General features: G+C 45.0%; 7 protein-coding genes across 7 annotated transcripts; 4 read left to right on the plus strand and 3 right to left on the minus strand.

Annotated features, from left to right (window-relative positions):
• Nucleotides 1–182: 182 nt before the first annotated feature.
• On the plus strand, nucleotides 183–2,686 carry SERLADRAFT_446003 (uncharacterized protein; the record flags this gene model as incomplete). Its single annotated transcript, XM_007314703.1, has 15 exons — nucleotides 183–205; nucleotides 266–367; nucleotides 435–447; nucleotides 510–589; nucleotides 651–840; nucleotides 901–930; nucleotides 983–1,058; nucleotides 1,112–1,389; nucleotides 1,437–1,459; nucleotides 1,510–1,839; nucleotides 1,897–1,972; nucleotides 2,038–2,118; nucleotides 2,181–2,309; nucleotides 2,369–2,511; nucleotides 2,542–2,686. 15 exons carry the CDS (start codon nucleotides 183–185, stop codon nucleotides 2,612–2,614), a joined length of 1,647 nt encoding a protein of 548 aa, XP_007314765.1.
• A 276-nt stretch (nucleotides 2,687–2,962) lies between these two features.
• Nucleotides 2,963–5,281, minus strand: SERLADRAFT_459152 (uncharacterized protein; the record flags this gene model as incomplete). Its single annotated transcript, XM_007314704.1, has 16 exons — nucleotides 2,963–3,375; nucleotides 3,433–3,568; nucleotides 3,625–3,635; nucleotides 3,688–3,758; nucleotides 3,815–3,872; nucleotides 3,927–4,069; nucleotides 4,126–4,234; nucleotides 4,293–4,306; nucleotides 4,377–4,388; nucleotides 4,441–4,473; nucleotides 4,524–4,605; nucleotides 4,673–4,697; nucleotides 4,750–4,761; nucleotides 4,820–4,900; nucleotides 4,955–5,024; nucleotides 5,129–5,281. 15 exons carry the CDS (start codon nucleotides 4,972–4,974, stop codon nucleotides 3,208–3,210), a joined length of 975 nt encoding a protein of 324 aa, XP_007314766.1.
• A 274-nt stretch (nucleotides 5,282–5,555) lies between these two features.
• SERLADRAFT_380430 (uncharacterized protein) lies at nucleotides 5,556–6,217 on the minus strand (the record flags this gene model as incomplete). Its single annotated transcript, XM_007314705.1, has 4 exons — nucleotides 5,556–5,740; nucleotides 5,796–5,849; nucleotides 5,906–5,973; nucleotides 6,031–6,217. The coding sequence occupies 4 exons, from the start codon at nucleotides 6,161–6,163 to the stop codon at nucleotides 5,672–5,674; spliced, it is 324 nt and encodes a 107-aa protein (XP_007314767.1).
• A 438-nt stretch (nucleotides 6,218–6,655) lies between these two features.
• Nucleotides 6,656–8,039, plus strand: SERLADRAFT_413419 (uncharacterized protein; the record flags this gene model as incomplete). The annotated part of the gene is made up of 10 exons (XM_007314706.1): nucleotides 6,656–6,784; nucleotides 6,838–6,849; nucleotides 6,962–7,034; nucleotides 7,151–7,293; nucleotides 7,342–7,399; nucleotides 7,450–7,517; nucleotides 7,576–7,589; nucleotides 7,643–7,778; nucleotides 7,833–7,880; nucleotides 7,941–8,039. 8 exons carry the CDS (start codon nucleotides 6,974–6,976, stop codon nucleotides 8,037–8,039), a joined length of 627 nt encoding a protein of 208 aa, XP_007314768.1.
• Nucleotides 8,040–8,454: 415 nt separating this feature from the next.
• SERLADRAFT_413420 (uncharacterized protein) lies at nucleotides 8,455–9,679 on the minus strand (the record flags this gene model as incomplete). The annotated part of the gene is made up of 5 exons (XM_007314707.1): nucleotides 8,455–8,677; nucleotides 8,745–8,898; nucleotides 8,962–9,378; nucleotides 9,464–9,508; nucleotides 9,575–9,679. The coding sequence occupies 5 exons, from the start codon at nucleotides 9,618–9,620 to the stop codon at nucleotides 8,512–8,514; spliced, it is 828 nt and encodes a 275-aa protein (XP_007314769.1).
• Nucleotides 9,680–10,013: 334 nt separating this feature from the next.
• On the plus strand, nucleotides 10,014–11,506 carry SERLADRAFT_413421 (uncharacterized protein; the record flags this gene model as incomplete). The annotated part of the gene is made up of 5 exons (XM_007314708.1): nucleotides 10,014–10,306; nucleotides 10,359–10,464; nucleotides 10,525–10,782; nucleotides 10,842–10,916; nucleotides 10,974–11,506. The coding sequence occupies 5 exons, from the start codon at nucleotides 10,201–10,203 to the stop codon at nucleotides 11,029–11,031; spliced, it is 603 nt and encodes a 200-aa protein (XP_007314770.1).
• Nucleotides 11,507–13,322: 1,816 nt separating this feature from the next.
• Nucleotides 13,323–15,154, plus strand: SERLADRAFT_459158 (uncharacterized protein; the record flags this gene model as incomplete). The annotated part of the gene is made up of 2 exons (XM_007314709.1): nucleotides 13,323–13,365; nucleotides 13,441–15,154. The coding sequence occupies one exon, from the start codon at nucleotides 13,450–13,452 to the stop codon at nucleotides 14,974–14,976; it is 1,527 nt and encodes a 508-aa protein (XP_007314771.1).
• Between the last annotated feature and the right edge of the window lie 3,196 nt (nucleotides 15,155–18,350).

The following is an 18,350-nucleotide window of genomic DNA, read 5'->3' on the forward strand; positions in this document are numbered from 1 at the left end:
AGTGAAACCGCGGTCGCACGTGGCGTGGCCGACTTTTGATCTAATCTGATTATGTAATATTCCTTGTTATGGCATCTAGGATCGCGACTGTTATCTGTAAACTTAGGCGCTCTGTTCGCTTTTTCGTTCGCCTTATCATGGCGTATAAATAAACAACGTATAAAGCACCAAAGAGATACACAATGTCTCACTGGCAGATGCTAAAGTCTACCACGCTAATGCCTTCTCTTTCCACAGTCGCACAGTCGACCAGTAGTTTTTTCAGGCCGTCAAAGTGGGCTTTGGAACCAGAAGACACCACCTTCGCCAAAAACGGATGGAGTAACAAGGACATGGACCCTGTTCCCCTTCGCCTTAGAACATGGACGTGAGTAAGCTTATCGAGTCTCTCTAGAGTTGTACCTCACTTCAGCACCTTTCACGCCATGTCGCAGAACCATGAATTACGTACGTGTATCCTCTCTCCGGGTCAACAAAGTCACCACCATGACGCTTAACGTTCATACAAGATCTCTTACTGGCTGTCTGATGCTACAAACATAGCTGTTTGGGAACTAGCAAGCTCAATGCTTGCTGTGGGGTTATCATGGTGAGACCACTCATTTGGGTAGATGCTCGCAAACTACTTGCTGACCAGAGTTGATATAAAGGCGTCAAGCACTTCCCTGCATCTCAGCAGGATATGGCATCATCTCTGTCGTTATGGTTCTCAATGGGACCACAGGTGCCAGGCTCCACATTGCATTTCCAGTATTAAACAGGTCTTCGTTTGGCTTTTGGTTCAGCTACTTTACGGTTTTCAGTCGCGTCTTGTTGTCCATGTTCTGGTTTGGCATACAGGTGCGATGCATTATGCAAGCTGGTCTATGTTGTCGTGTTTGTACTTACCCCTAAGAAAAGACGTACAATGGGTCCCTGTGTGTCTATCAGGTACCGTGTCCAAAGAATCGAACGGAACACAGCTTACGTGTATTCACTCTAGATGCTCAAAGCTATATGGCCTTCAATAGCGCATCTCCCAAATCACCTTTCTGATACTGCAAATATCACAAGCTCCGGTAAGTATGCAGCTCCACTGATCGAACTGGATGATTGAACCCAGGCGACTTAGGACTACTGTGCTACCTTTTATATTGGCTAATTCAACTTCCCTTCATGTTGCTAACACCACATAAAGTTCGCTGGCTCTTCATGGCAAAAGCGTGGATTGTTCCTATTACATGGCTTGCTATGGTGATCTGGTGTTTTGTCAGAGTCCCTGCGTCTGAAGGCCTCTTCATTCAACATTCCATTCTTCCTCAAAACACTCTCTCTTGGTCTTGGCTGAGTGCCATGAATAGTGCGCTTGGAATATACTCCAGTTTGTCAGTTAATATCCCTGACTTCACAGTAAGTCCTTCTATTCCTTCATAAGACCAAAGCTACACATACCACAGCGTTATGCGAAAGACGAGAAAGCGTATGTTCTCTTCTCCTTTTTATGGCATGGGATTGACTTCCGGACGACAGGCAATTTGTTCAACCACTCATCATTCCTATTGCGTTTACACTTTGCAGCTTCGCTGGCATCGCTGTAACGAGTGCAGGTATACAGCTGTATGGAGAAGTGCTGTGGAATCCTCTGAACCTGATTAACCGCTGGGATAATCGCGCTGCTGCATTCTTTGCTTCCTTTTCTTTCCTTCTGACCACCATCGGAACAAACATCAGTGCGAACTCCCTGGGCGCTGGAAATGACATGACAGTGCTGCTTCCACGCTATATCAACATAAGGCGAGGCCAGGTTATCTGTGCTATCATAGGTGGATGGGCGCTTTGCCCATGGGAAATACTTGCAAGGTAGGGGTGAACACATTTGCGTGCGCAAGCCGTACTTGAAAACCAAAAAAATGTCAGTGCTGCAGGTTTCCTGAATTTCATGAATGGATACACGGTTTTCCTGGGACCTTTTGCAGGTGTTATGATCACAGATGTATGTCTTTTACATCTACGTCATAAACTTTGCAATCAACGCCATTGCTTATGCTTCTCGGACAGTTCTGGCTTGTACATCGTGGTCGCGTCGACGTCCCGGCCATGTACGACCCTCATGGAAGATATCGTTACGTGGGCGGATTTGTGAGTCGTGTCCTGCACGTGTTAGTTATCGCACACGTTCCAATATTGACAAGACGGGTTAGAACTGGCGAGCCGTGCTTGCTATGCTCGTGACCGTCTTACCTACCCTCCCTGGCTTGGCGAACTCGATAAATCCTGCTATTAAAGTCGGATACGCCACTCGTCTGTTTGATATTGCGTGGATGTACGGGGTACGTCTGGCCGTCGATGCGTAGTATGCGATACACTGACGCAAGCGCGCCTTCGATAGTTCGTGGTGTCCTGCGTCGTGTATTACTGTGCATCTGTCTGGTTTCCGGCCCACGACACGTTCGTCGATAAGCTGATTTCCGCAGATGATGATGTTTCCACTCTCGATGCCGGGGAGAAACAATCAGATTCTGATAGCACACAGTTGCGGTCGTCGGGACTGCCACCACGAAGAAAGAAATATAAAAATGCAGCGGACGTAGATGTAGTAGTCACCATGGCAGAGCACCCTGTAGAACCTGCGTAAGCGTGTCAGCCGTGCCCTAGTACACAGCGCTCAGGCTGTACGAATGGCGGTTAAACAAGAATAAATTTAAATGCAATGTTACTTCCGTCATATGTATGTGTGCGCGCGAGTTTCAAGTACATATACGATCCAGTACAGTACGGCTCGATCGATCGCTGCACCGGACCGGTAGTAGATGATTATATAATCGGTTTGCTTCCGGTGACATATAGCCATTCCAAGCGGTATCAGCAGCTGACTTCCAAAAGGGGATATGTACGAACAATGCAAAACTATACAGCAAGTAAACGACCGTTGGAATCTTCCTTAGCCGACCACTAACTAATAATCGATGACAAGAAATCTGGTGTCCATAGTAATGTGAGTGAATAGATTAGTTATCGTAAATGCAAGAAACAGGCAAAGGACCTGCAGAGCGAGAGATAAAAGCATAGTACAACGTAGGTGAAGGACGCTCCACTAGGTACAGTAAAACCTGGCGTTTTACGTCAAAGGTATCAGAGGTATCAAAAAAGATATATTACACCAAGAATGGAACTTTGTTCGCCGAGTTGGTCGACAGAGCATCGTTCTTCCTGAACTCCAGTTCGTGATTATCCAGAGTCGGGTCGTCGTCTACCGGGCTTGGGTTCTGTGGAGAAGGTGACCACCAGGTTAGTCAGCGAGTCTAGCGAGGGAAGGGGGTATAATGTGTGCGTGGTGGGTCGACTCACGTGGGCAACGAATCCATTACCGGCACTATACACACGACCATGTGTAAACTGGTTCGAATCAGTCTTCGTATTCGGAGGAGCATGAATGCACCCACGGCATCATACCTGTGAATTGATACCAGTCCTCGATCCAGATATTTCTGCCGTGTACCCCGCAGGATTCCAAGCTTTGCGAGCATTGAGTGAGGACATGAGAGAGTTAGTATACAGCTTGGACAACGGCAAGCCGAATGCCAAGTGCCTGTTAGCTTTCGAGTGAGAAAGGCAGTCCACGCTTAAAAGCCAGACGTGACGCACATCGTCGTGTTCTGTGTGAATAGTCAGAATGAATTAACAAATCATATAGGGCAGTTCACTTGCCGTAGAAACTAAATATGCAATGACCACACCCAAAGCGCATGTTGTGGTGAGCAGACCAGTCTGCACCGTCACTGTACAAAATATGAATACCAAGCCAAAGCGTGACAATGGCGAACATATGACTTACTTCGAATAATGCGTCCAGTAAGATGGTCAGTTGAGGCAAAGCCGGTACGGTGTGCCCGCTGTGCAGTGTCAGTAAACTGGATGAAGCTATCGGCCATAAACCCGAAACTTACGAGGTACCACACAAGAGTAACAGTGATGATAGCGTCCGTAACCACCGAGCCCAGCAACCAGATCAGAGACACCTGTTTGACCTTTTCCAAATCAATGAAATACTTGACAATAATCCCACCAATCATCGTGCCGATGCTTGCAACTGGAAAAAAGGCGACATTTAGGTTCACGGTTAACTAGAGAGACGAAGCTACGAACGGAGTTGAACGGTGGAAAGCGCACAAACGGAATATGCCAAAAATTTGTTTCCAGTGAGCAATCTGATCCTCCACGCGAAGAAATTTTGTACGACAAATGCCGTTATTCCCTATGAAAGCATGTGAGATGCGCACCAGCGTATTTTCAGAGTTTAGACGCTCACTCACTGTGAGGAGTGGATCTGTTTCAAGGGACGGTAAATGTACCTGTGTCAAATGGTTACGCATAAAAATATCCATGACAGGGCTTACAAGGAGTGATTCCTACAAAAAGCACGGTCAGCAATCACACTTGATAGTCAAAGAAGTAAGTCACCTAAGTTGGTAATTTGAATAGCCTCAAGGTTGGCTAGACGAAAATGTCAGCGGTAAGACTGATCGGTCAAGCGACAAACAGACCAAAGTTCGTCACAAGATAGTTGTACGTCATGTCCATAGCGAATGCAGCACTCAAAGAATCTAGAACAAGAAGAAGGCAGACCTGTTCATCGCGAAGTGAATAGAGTGTTCATCATGATATGTGTCGCCAAGGCATTGAGGACACATACCACAGCCTTCAACCACGTCTTATCACTGGAAGGATTTACATCAAGCTCTGCTTCTAGAAGTACAAGACTACACCTACTTTTTATAGCGTCTATGGGCGATCATTGGATCATCGAACAACAGTGATGAAATGAGCCCGGGACACTTACTCAAAATAAATGTAAGATTGCATTATCATGACGCCCAGAAGAAGAACATTCATCATGGACCCCATGAGGATGGGGCCAAGGCTGCGTCACAGACCAGGTCAGTAAATACAAAGCAGCATGTAAGCTGCGACTCACGTCAAGTCGAATAAACCCATTATTTCGAACGGCTTGCAAAGATGATGTGGGCGGACGTGGTGCTCTCAGCCTGAGGGAGAATATGTGAGAAGTGGACTGCCATCTGTTTTATGCCCGCTAGCAAGGTTCGGAAAGGCTGTGCGGCAGGAAATGATTGTAAATATGGATACGAACCCGAGGTATGGTCACTGAATCGAGTTGATGTGCCTGCCAAAGAAAAGAGACTTGATGCGTGACCGAGAAAGATTTAACTCGGAGGGCGTGAGGGCGTGAGGACGTGGGGACGAGGAACGAAGAAAGTGATTGAAAAGGGCGAGGAAAAGGCGCGAAAAGCATCCGTCAAGGCCATACGGTGTGAGTAATATACAATTGTATAATTATTACGGTTTAGGTATTGAGAAGTCATCATCAGCCGACGTGTATCATGCATAGCATGCATCATGGAGCACTAAGGTCCGTCCTGTCAGACCGGATAAATGATGGCAATATTATTCTGGCCTGTTGGAGTGACAAAGTGTCTGTCAGCCCTGGCTGTGTTGCGCAACCCTGTGCAATCCCTCGAGTTATCGATCCAACCTGTCCGTGGCTCGGGAGGCATCATAGCAATATACGATGTTCAGATATATGCTTATGCGTATGTTTATACACTTGTATTTTCGTACATTAAAGGGCCAATGGTTACAGTGCTTTACAACCTTCAATTTGTTAACTTAACAATTAGTATCCGAATACACCCTCTTCGTAGTCATATACGATAACATCCTCAACGATGGACATGATGGATTCCTGGATAAGAGGGTGGTTAGCACTATGTTGCAGGGCACTTCATCTGGCGTCTGACCTTGTACGCAAGGTGGGCTGGATCGGGGACAAACTCGTCACGGTGTGCCTTTGACTGTAATAGGACTCTTCAGCACATATGACAAAAGTAGAAGTTTGCATCCTAATCACCTTGAAGACTACTGTGAAGACGACATCGAAACCCTTGTCAAAGCCCTCAGTGCTGTTGTTGGCGCCACCTGATATTGCAGTGAGCGATTGATTGAGATCGTTGTGGATAGTTGGGAACTACGCACCTCGGGGTCCAACATCAACCATGTGTGCATTGTCCTCGTACAGCTTGATAAGACCATCTAAGGATGCGCGTTTCTGCTCGTTGGTGGTACCGGGCTTGTACTTGAAGGCAGCAAAGCGGGTGACGGGTGCCATAGTGAGATGAATGAAGTGAAAACGGTGAGCAGATGGTGACTGGATGAAGAGAATGGTCAAATGAGGTGGAAAGAACGATCTGATTAGCTTTATAGTTGGTGAAGTGGATCAGCCAAGGAAGGTGACAGCATCCATCACGGGCATCGCCGCCACTGATATCGCCACAAACCCAGTGTGCAATGAAACAGAAGGGGAAGAACTATTCTGGCCCGCATCAATATCAGGAGCAGCACATACATATTTGATGCGGCGAGAGTTATCAGGAAAGAAACATCATTTTGTGTGACATTTGTTGCGTTACAGGTCTTCTTTCTGATATGATAGGACCTGAAGTGGGTAAAACCCCTTTGAGACTATCATCGCGCCACGGTCAGATTATCCGGCAGCCCTTATTCCTTGATGCTTCCTCGACAGATTGATGGACATGATCATATGATGACTGCTGTAGCACTTGAATCTAAGTGAAAGATAGTCTCTCAGTCAGACAATACTAAAGTGATAGGCAAACGAGACGCTAGAAACAGCGGAACACGGTGCATCATGCATCATCCTGGTCTGGCTCACAACCGTTGGCGTGCTTCTGCCCAGGCGATAAAAAGGCTATTACGATAATGAATACAGGTGATTGACTTTCAGAAACATTAAAGCTGATGTCTGATTACGTCTATTTGCAGGAACTATTCCATGTAAGCCTAGTAACATGAAATTTTTGCGGTGCTCGTTCATCATACATTTATTTATCTTGGTTCGACAGATCCTTTTATCACGGTGAGATCAGAGACTTTAACCTCGAAATAGACTGTCAATCTCATGTACCTATCAGGGACTGGTAGCTCTCGCCGTCCAAACTTTCTTTGCATGGAGGATAAAGGTACTTACAGGAAATCAAATATTGTCATATCTTGTCTCTATCCTTTCTGTAATACAATTTCGTAGGTCACTGTTACCCTCTAGTCAAGTCCGAAAACTGACATCACATGCCTATAGTTGCAAGCATCGGTACAATGATTGGTGGCATTCATGTCAAGTATTTCGTGGACTTGGATAAGGTCAAGAGCATGTCTTTAATCTGGTTGTTTGGCTCGGTTGTCACAGACGCCATCATTACCGTCACATTAGTTTGCCATCTTGCAAGTATAATCGTTTTTTATCATATACAATTTAATAACGACACACAGAGGCAATCCCGTACTGGGTTTCCTTCCACTGACCACGTCATAGCATGTGTTATTCGGTGTATGTCACATGTTCTCTATTTGTAGTCTTAGGCTTCATCTTCTGCGTAGTGACGGTACAGACTGGCCTACTTACCACAACATGCGCTTTGGGTGTGGTCATGTCCTATCTGATTGCGGTAAGCCAATTGTCCCACATGCTGAAGTCCTGTTGGTTGACTTTGGTTTGTCTTCTAGGGTACTACAACGATGTCCGTTTTATCCCTGCCTTTATTTGTGAAATATATTCCTAACTAATGAGCAGGCACTTGTCGTTCGGTTTGCCACTATCTAAGCTGTATACCACCACCCTCGTGTCTTCACTCAATGCTCGCAATGTCTGGAATCCTGAAGGATACACAGTAGAGAAATCTGTATCACAAACTGGTGTTCGTCCACAGGTATGAGAGGTGAAGTTTTTGTCGTGAAAAATGTGCTTACGTCGAAATGAACAGCCGAGGCACACACGTATGTTTAACGCAACAAGTGGAATTAACGTTAATGTAACATGATCTGGGAGTTATTTACTAGACTCACCGACTGATTGAATATTATGTTCACAGGGCCCGCCTGCGATAGAAGAAAACTCCACTCTGGACCATCATGAGATGGAGCTGGAGCTCCCAGTAAAGTCTTGGAACAAAATTTCGTTCTTAGTGTGATATATCTTGGACATTTTTTTGATACTTTTGGAGTGTCCTTCACTTATAGTGTACTGCCTTCTACTACTGATCTACGGTGCTCTTATGGTTCATATCACCTCTCACCTAGATACAATTTAGAATCACATGGCATCAGATGACGTACAGTACTTCTTAGGGATATTTGATGTTCATGACCTCACGAGTATCTCTATCAACGGCAGAGCCCCTGCAGCTGACATAGAGATAATTTTATGTTAATTTAACTTTGCAAAATGATTCCCAACTGCAACGTCATGCACCAAAATTATCTGGCAAGGACTCAGTAGAAGAACAAATGACAACAGTCCAGACTTGTCCTTGCACAATGCAGGCACATCACTATGTGGATAGTGTTTGTTGGGGGTATTTTGATAATTATGATTTCGCTACAAATAATAAGATGCTAAGATTGACACATGTGTATAACATAAAGCACAAAGTAAAACATTGCCTATATTGGCATGTGGATGTCACTTCGTTGATTGAGCAGTCTGCCTTCCATACCGCCGTCAATCATCAACCACTGCCCGGTGACATGTCCCGACACAGTTGCAGATGATATGATGGCGATCTGATTGGCGATATCCTTGGTAGTAGCTACTTTCTTCAAGGGAACCCTACAGACCCATGGAAATACCAATATACGTTGATTTAGTGCGTCAAAAAAAAAAATGAGATTCGTACGTGGCAAGGGCTTTGTAGACGATTTCCGGATCTTCCAATGCTTCTCTATTCGCCTGCGTCTTCACCCACCCAGGGACGACACAGTTGACTCTCCCTCTCGGCGCTATTTTTACGATCTCGTTCTTCAATGACAACGTCAACCCGGTCATCAGCCCTACACAAACGCGAATTAGTGAAATCTATAGTCGACTCATAGTTTGTCCCGTCGACCACCCACCACTTTTAATAGCGGCATAGTCTACACGACCAGCTTCTCCATACTTCCCCGCCGCGCTGCCAATGAGCACTATACACGCTTCGTCCTTTTGCGCCGCGCTCGCGTCTTCGAGTCCCCTCAGGTATTCTCTGGACACTAAGAAGGAGGACGTCAGGTTGACGGACAGGGTGGTGTTCCATTGGTGGAGCGACATCCTAGCGGTCGGGATCTCCTCCAGGTTAAAAGAGCCGTGATTGAGGACTGCGATCTGTACGGGGCCGAAGGATTGCTGGGAGATGAATTCAAACATCCGGACGACGTCGGCTTCGTTGGAGAGATCTGCTCTTGTTAGTTGGGTGTGATGCCGATAGGATTTGGCTAGGCCTTTGAGAGGCTCGACGTTGCTGTGGTAGTGAGCTGACACGTTTGCACCCAGTGCTGTTTGCGTTGATTATACGGTCATGATGATAATTTGATGTTCGAGAGATGAGTCGGTGAATTGGGTAGGAAATAGACTGCTTACACAGGTACAGGCGGACGATCTCGACGCCGATCTCACTGCTGGCACCTTGCAGACGAGAAAATTCAGTTTAGGTAGCGGGGGGAACATTGAACTAGCTTTCCAGTGGCTCACCTGTGACCAGGACGTGTACATCTTTTAATCCAAGGTCCATTGACATTTCGAAAGCCGAGTTCAGCGGTTAGACGGCGATGATGAGTACTGAGTGAGAGAGTAACAGTGTCAGTGTAAAAGTACCCAGACCCTTTCCTAGACCCATGTTATATACGCCGCAAGGTGTTTACGGGTAAGTGGTTATTCGGTTTCAAAACGATTACTTTTTAGATCAATTTAGAGCCCAGTTCACCCCATCCGAACAGCTTATATTACCTGCATGTTCGGCTACACAGACACTGGTTGGAGTCAAGTCAATTCTCTTACCGTGAAAAGGAAGCGAGTCGGCCCATCTCGGTTAATATTACCCTCGCTGCCTTGCACCACAGGGATAAATTGATGCATGTCAACATTTTGAATGCCGAAGTTTCTTGACAAGTAACTCAAGTTGTAGTTCACATTATAACCGAATCACCGCAGAATCAGGATGTAGCCGTCAATGCAGGTCAATGGACAGTCAGGATTACCTCAATCCGGAGTCTTTTTAGGAAACCGAAGCAATTTAAAGGGACGCGACCACGTGTTTATTGCCTCTTGTGTTTTCTCTGTTCAAGTTCTACGTCTGAGGTGCCAGTGGCAATTGTGGGATGGATCCAGTTTCTTCGTTTATCGACACGTCTCAGACGTCTTTCTATATTTCTCTCCTTGCCATTGCTTTCAATCCTACCGCATGGAACATCGTGGCTCGCAATGGTAAGCCGAACTGACTTTCTCTCCATCTTCCAGGGCTAAACGCGTCTTTCAGAGTACAGGAACAAGACTATCACGAAAATATTTGGTGGAAATGCTCGCTACGGATGCTACTTCCTCGCCCTCCTCATCTTTGGATTTGGTATCCTCCGGGACCACCTGTACGTTTTATAGTTCATAGTGGCTGGATGCGTTCGAGGGGCTGATCTTCGCGAGAATAGATACCAGCGTGCACTAGGAGACCAGCCACGCGTGCCCATGCTCCCAGAGCCATACGCGACGCAAATACCCATGATCATGTTCATCGTCGGACAAGTCTTCGTCGTCACGTCGACGTGGGCGCTGGGAGTCACGGGTACATTCCTCGGCGACTACTTTGGGATCCTTATGGACCATCGAGTGGAAGGATTCCCGTTCAATGTTCTCAGAGATCCCATGTACGTGGGCAGTACCCTGTGTTTTACGGCGACTGCTCTGTGGTACGTGTTTTCTTCTTCTTGAGGCAGCTTGAAGGAGGCAGCTGATTTTGAGCTGTTAGGTACGAGCGCCCCGCTGGGCTGTTGATCACGCTGTATGTCTATGTGGTGTATATTATCGCCTTGCGGTTTGAAGGGTAGGTCACCATTGCTTTTCATTAATTTTTGATCTAAACACCGATCACCTGTCGTAGCCCATTCACGGATATGATCTACTCAAAGCGCGCCAGCACAGACAAGAAAGACACGTAAACGCCCTATAACGTTGATGAGCTGGATTGCTCAAAAAAAGGTTTCCTTGGATTTAGATATGGTGGAGTTGACATGTGGTAGAACATATTCATATTTCAATCTATAATGAAACTATGTGGAGTGCCTGCGGTTTACGCTGAGAATATATTTTACAGGATGAAGTGATATTTCGTCAAGATGCCAAACTAGCATATTCTTTATCTCCGCCGTCACTCCGCTTCAGCTACTCTAGCATCATCTGATTTCCGCATTCCATTGAATATCCCATGGTCACTACCTGACACTTCATCCTCTTCGTCGATGTACTGGTACCTGTTCCCGTTCTGGCGAGTTAGGCGACCATTTTGGTTTCCTTGTATGGTTTCATGCGTAAAACGCGTTGCGTAAGGGCGGTGGGAGACCACTGAGGCAAGAGAGGGGTAGTACTGCCTATACGCGAAGAGCGAGACGACGATACCGAGGATGGATCCTGTCACGACGTCTTGCCAGTGATCTATACCCGACGTGAAAGGGGAGGCTGAGAACGAGCGATAGAGGCAAGATCAAACAGAAAGTTCACTCACGACGGTAATCCATGGTGCGGGAGATGGCTACGAGCGCGGCACCGGTGAGAGGGGTGAGTGCCAACCAGGCCTTGCTCTGTCATGACAAGAAAGTCAGACTGTGCGGTTCAATTTCCAAAGGCAATCCGTGAAACAAACTCACGGCATGTCCTCGCGTGTCGAATAAATGTACTTTTCCTGCAAGGTAGAATGATAAGAAGCCGAGGCCAGCAAATGCCACTACAATGTCCACAGTCAAATGAACTCTTTCGAAGATGGGACGCAAAGGCTGAAACGTACTGCTTGAGTGACCACTTGGGAAACTTCGCCATCCATCGTTTAGGATAGCGAGGTTAGTCTGCGTGCAAATGGCCACAGTGGACAATCCGAGTGGTGGGTCGACGCTACCGACCGGTGGTTGACACCTTGAGATCACATCTGTTGTAGTCAACGGGGTTCAAGTTTACCACCTGCATGTTGTGGTCAAGAAGTCTTACCAGGTCGAGGGCGACCGACGGTCACCTTCACCAGTTGAGTTAACGAGCCCGTCATGGACAATCCTAAAAGCACTAATTTTTGAAAAAAAGTCAGGAATAACGCATAGATGAATGTTGGACAACCAACGTCCTAGGGTGCTATGGTGGAAATCCCACCATGATCGGACAGTTAGAAGGTTGATCGCGATTTGACATACGAAGGGCGTAAAGGCACATATAATGTAAAGAGCGAAATTCTACTCGAATGGATCAATTGTATCTTTAAACCCCGAGACTAGACTGAAATGGTTGCTTACGCTGACGCGCTGATGGACAGCATAGCTTGCGAGAAAATCATATATGAAAGACGTGTCAACAAAAAGTGTGTGGGCTCACGGGTAACGAAGGCTTGAAGAAAGAAAAGTTCAGATACGCTTAATGATGACGAAGGACAAATTGCGTACGTGACATCAGACATTGAGAACTCCCTCTTGAAACCTGAGACATGAGTATTTATGACGAAAAACACCAGCCTAGACGCATGGCATCAGACCGAACTTTTGGTGAATAACAAAAGCGATATACCACAGTACGATTGATACGATCCTGTATGCGAAAAAAATAATTTGTGAGAATCGGTTGATAATAATGAAAGATATTGGAGTCTCACCAATCTGGGGCATAAGATGCCATAAATTTTCGAACACTTGGTCTTGGAGAGGGTTCACGATCGCGATAACTCATTGCTACGGGAAGTAAGTGATGACTGGTAGTGGGTGAGAGTGAGGAGTCGATGGAGATGGTTGCTTCTGCTCTCTACTTATAGCAGCAATATATTCCGATAATAGGTATGATGTCGCCTCGAAGCTCGGTGTTATTTAGGTGCTTATGATGCATGCAGTTATCCACCGGTCGTCAGTAAAACCATAGCAAACCCACATGACGACAATGCCTAGAGACACAGGCAATAAGATATTATCAATGGGGCTGGGTGTCCTGGCGACAAGTCAACATTGCGACAAATGCTCTAATTTGAAAGCACGCACAATGGTGAGACCTACTGCAAAATGCTCTTTCTAGCGACTTTAGATATTATTGATACTTCCAATGACTGTCCACTGGTTTTTATTAGGAACGCACACTGTTATTCAGTAAATTCAGACGTTTAGTTCAAGTGTGTATAGTCTACAGTCCTGTCCGGAAACACCCGTACATTTTAAGCTGCGACGACTGACTTTTTTGCATCGTTTGGTAGGTCATCTCCAGCCAATTCACCGACGGGCAACAGTCCTAGCATAGGTCATTGAACTACTTCGGTGCGTTATATCAGCCTGTGATGACTAGTGTCCTTCTAAATTTCTGAACTTGGAACGGTATTGACAAAAGTGCAGATAGACAACATGCATGTGGAGTCAAACGGGCATCATGATTTACACATGTCGCTCCGCCGTCCCGTTTTCAAATCATATATCAACGCCCTCCCCACCGAGTTACTCATCTGGATCTTCACATATGCTAGTTGCGTGTCAAACGGCATAGAATTCAACCTGGCCCTCGTGTGCCGCCGTTGGAGGCATACACTCTTGCATCTACCCTCGATATGGACCAGACTGTGTATATCCCAAGGTACATCCATCGATAAAGCAAGATTATATATCCAACGTTCCAACGATGGGCCTCTGTACCTTGATGCGGATCTCACTTACTCAACTTACGATGATGATTATTACGTTAAGGGACGTGGATTTCTCCAGAGACGGATAAAATCCAGCGAGCGCCAAGATGTCGTTGAGCTATTATTCTCTTGCATGGATCGATGGAAATGTCTTGACCTGACAGTGTTGGGTGACCATAACGATTATCAGGTACGCGCACAGGGTGTCGCAGGCCGTACTCTAAGGAAATTTGTTGACATCTACGTGCCCCTACTGGAAAATTTCGGAGTTAATGCATTCAGCCAAAGTTGTATGACGGTAATAGACTTCCGGCCACCCATCCACTTCTTCCAACGCGGCGCTCCTATGCTCACTCATCTGCGGCTGTGTCAAGTTGGCCCCGACATCTGTAGTGTCCCTTCTGCCACTTCTACACTTACATCTCTATCCGTCGAAACATATCACCATGATCATCAACTCACCGCATATGAACTGTTTGCTTATTTGCGCAAACTGCCCGCCCTCACCCACCTTCACCTCAAAGAAGATTTCTACTGCAAATGGTATAGAATTAAAAACATCGTCCCGCTCCCAAACCTCGTCTCCTTATGCTTAGAACTTGGCCCCGAGTGTTGTGTCGCTATGATTTGCGAGATATTCGTCTTCTTTGTCGCCCCACACCTCGAACATTTCTCTCTGACACCTGCACCTGCGGTTGAGTTGTCGTTGGAGACCCCATATGACATCATAGGTGAAGAAGAAATAGAGCGATTGCCCAACTTCTTGGTGAAATTTGTCAGCAATCCTCCTTTCCCGTTATTGGAATCACTTGTTCTGCACTTTCCCGCAATACCTGACAAAGTGATAAACTTTTTCCGCGTATTCCCCACGGTCTGCAATGTTAGTCTCGCAGAAATGAACAGCAAAGAGATGATCAAAGAGATGTTGAAAGGACATGCATGCGAAGACCCGCCTTCCAATGCACCTTTACTATGGCCAAACCTTCAAACACTGATTCTGCAAGATTGGAATGTTAGTGATGAATTTGAACTGCTGCTCGAGCTATTGCACGTTCGAGAGCGGGCAGGATCACCTATCAAACAATTGAAGCTACGCAGCACAAAAGCAAACACATTCACACCGATTTCACCATTGCAAAGAAGTAAATTGGATGAGTTGGTTTCAGTCGAGTTGGATATAGATCCTCCATTTGTGAAGTGCTCAGACTCGCTTGATAGTTTAATGACTAAGCGCGTAACACCTATTTGGTAGATGGTTGAAGTTGCCATGTGTTGATCTGATTACTATTTTCCTAGGAAATCATGGTCATTGCAGTCACGGGCTTAAATTCTTGTGCTTCCTCATTATATTTGTTGGCTTAAACATTCCACACAGTATTTACAGATTTACCTCCTTTGACCCATGTAAATTTCACAAAATCAGTAAAGCAGATAGATAGAAGTGAAGAGGGGGATTTAAATTACCAGGCTGGAACTCCCTCCTGAGTCCCTACTTTAGCTTGATGCTGGCCTCCACTTCTTGATCTAATACCTTTGCAACTACCCTTGGTGTCAGAACATTGGGTGTTGGATGGATGTTGACGTAGATCTGATGTCCACTAACATTGTTGAATGTCCCCACCAGTGAGCGGGCATCAGACCCAGTTTGAATGAATCAGAAGGTCAGATGCCACTGACGGAAAGGTCCTATGAAAGAATGTTGAAGAAAAAAGGAGGGGGAAAGGGAGGGGAAAGGAGGAAAACTCACTGCTGGTGGTGGTGATATGTGAGATTCCTATACCCTATACCGAGTTAACGGAGGTATAAGTTTCAAAAGTCAACAAGTAGCGTCAAGCACTGTATTTAGAAGTAATCAACAACTGGAGAAAAGTATGTACATGGGTGTTGATATATATACGTTCTGAATGTTAGCCATGAGGCGCTGACTGATATTGTGCGTCATAGTCTAGGCTTTGTCACGTGGTTGTCATGTGATCGGATATAATTGACTACTTTGTTTATATAATGAGTCATGTGCTTTTTGTCACGTGATCAGATATATTTAAATAATGAATCAAAAGAAACTAGCGGTTTGGTTCAAATCGTGACATTACCCCCTCTTTAAGACTTTCGTCTCGAAAGTGAGGGTCGTATTTCCTGTTTTCCCAATTAAATAATTGTTTTTGTACTCTCGTCGTAGTAAAGTTTTTGAAAGGTTGAAAATGTAGTTGAAATTGTATTCGTCAAGGTGCATTAGGATTTTTATCGTGGAATGTTTTCACCTTGTCTGGTGAATTGGTTAAGTGTTGTTTGGGTTCCCATGTGCGTTCCTCTTTTGGATAGTTTTTCCAATGTACTAGATATTCCAATTTTCCTCTTTTGAGACGTGAGTCTAAAACTTCTTCGACTTCGTATTCCTCTTGTCCGTCCACTATCACCAGTGGTATCGGTTTGGGTTTCCCTTGAGAGGGGAATTGTGGTTCTTTGTATGGTGTAAGTTTTATTTCATTGAAGACTGGATGAATAGGTCGCCATGTTGGTGGTAGTGATAGTTTGTAGGCTGATTCACCTATTTTTTCCAGTATTTCAAATGGACTGTGTTGTCACGACTTGAACCAGAAGCGCTAGTCTGAGCGCTAATTTCCTTTTTCATTTTCTTTGATATCTGATCACATGACAGATAAGATATGTTAAGCTGCTGCTTTAGCGCGGATAACATAAATACGTAGTTATATCAGATCACGTGACCATCACGTGACATAAGCCTAGAATCATTACAAAGAACATCAGTCAGCGCCTCATGGCTGACTTTCAGAAACATATATATAGTAGACCATCATGTACATATTTTCCTCAGTTGTTGATTAATTCTCAATCGATACTTGAAACGCTACTTGTTTGATTTGAGCTTTTATCCCTCCGTTAACTCGGTATAGGGGATAGAGGTCTTACATGTGTCTTTTATCGTCTAGCTTTTTAGCTGGTCGGTCCGTCGAAATGTTGGTTGCTTCCACATATACTTTATCTCCTACTTTATATTCCACTGCTTCTCTTTTCTTTTTGTCATACTGTTTTTTCATCTGTTCTGCTGCTTTTCGTAATGACTCTTCTGCTTTCTTCCTCGTTTCTGTCATTCTTTTTATGAAATCTTCTGCATTTTCATTTTTTACCTCCACTCTCACTACTTCCTGTGTTCTCAGATGGTGTCCATGATTTAAGTAGAACGGGCTATATCCTGTTGCAGAATGTTGCTTGTTGTTATATGAAAATTCTGCTAAGGTAAGCCATTCTGCCCAATCATCTTGTGTATGGTTTACGAAGATCCTGAGATATTGTTCTATCTCTTGATTGATCCTCTCTGTTTGTCCATCCGTCTGTGGGTGCCATGCTGTTGATGGATTTGCTTTTATCTGAAGGTGTAACAACCAAGAGTTAGTTACTCTGGCGCACACAGAAACACACTATAAGGAAGATGATGAGGGAGTGGTTACCCCTTAGGCTGCAGAGAGTTTGTTGGTTAACAACAGGAGGACTCGCTGAGGAGTCTCCTTGATCTATTGGGGTATATATACTACTACAGGGTTATTTGTACATATGTACTATACAGTTGATAGAGGCAGTGGCTGATGATGTCATAGGGCCTAGCCCGTATGGCCAGCTCCACTGCGTGAGAGAGTAGAATCTAAAATAAGGGAAAAGGCAATGCAGCACGAGAAAGAGGAGTTAGAACAAAAGGGGAAATGCCGCGTGGCGCCATGTGTGCAAGCTAAAGTACAAAGTGAAAGCGGAGAATGAAAAGAAAGGAAATGTCCGGAAATTGTGTTATCATAACAGAAGGAGTGTGTGTAGGTCTTTCATGAATTTAGAAACAAACTGCGGTCCTCGATCTGAAATGATCTTTTCGGGTATGCCATGGTTTCTAAATACGTGATCTCTAAATAATTGCGCTACTCCTTCCAATGTGATTTCTATTTGTGTGGGAATGGCTTTGATCATCTTCGTAAATCAATCTACGACTACCATTATCATGTTGTATCCGATTGATTCTGGTAGTGGTCCAATTAGATCTACTGATATGATTTGCCAAGGTTTATCCGGGATTTCATTTGGATGAAGCAGTGCTGCTTTCTTTTTGTGGTCTGTCTTTGTCCTTTAGCAGACTTCACATCCATCTACGTATCTCGTGATATCTCTATCCATATAAGGCCACCAGTATTCTCGAGTGATCAACTCTTTTGTTTTGTATCTACCTGGGTGGCCTGCAATGGTAGAGTCATGGTTTTGTCTGATGATTTCTTCCCTCAACTTGGCATCTTTTGGTACATAGATCCTGCCTTTGAATACTATGTAACCTTCATCTTCAAACCATCCGTCTTCTCTCCTCTCTATCTTTCCCTTCATATTTTTTATTAAGTCATCCACATTTTCTTTTCTCTTTAAGATCCATTTTGAAATCACCAGTTCTTCTTCCTGACTATCTGCTATTTCCTGTCTCTGTTTCGATGAAAGGGTCATTCGTACAAAGAGTTTCTCATCTAGTAGTACAACATCCTCATTATCGTCCTCTCCTTTGTTATGATCTGATCGTCTTGAGAGCAGGTCTGCTTTTATATGTATTCTTCCAGGCATATGGTGTATCGTGAAATG

This window comes from Serpula lacrymans (genome assembly GCF_000218685.1).
Source record: "Serpula lacrymans var. lacrymans S7.9 unplaced genomic scaffold SERLAscaffold_3, whole genome shotgun sequence".
In the NCBI taxonomy this organism is placed as follows: Eukaryota; Fungi; Basidiomycota; class Agaricomycetes; order Boletales; family Serpulaceae; genus Serpula; species Serpula lacrymans.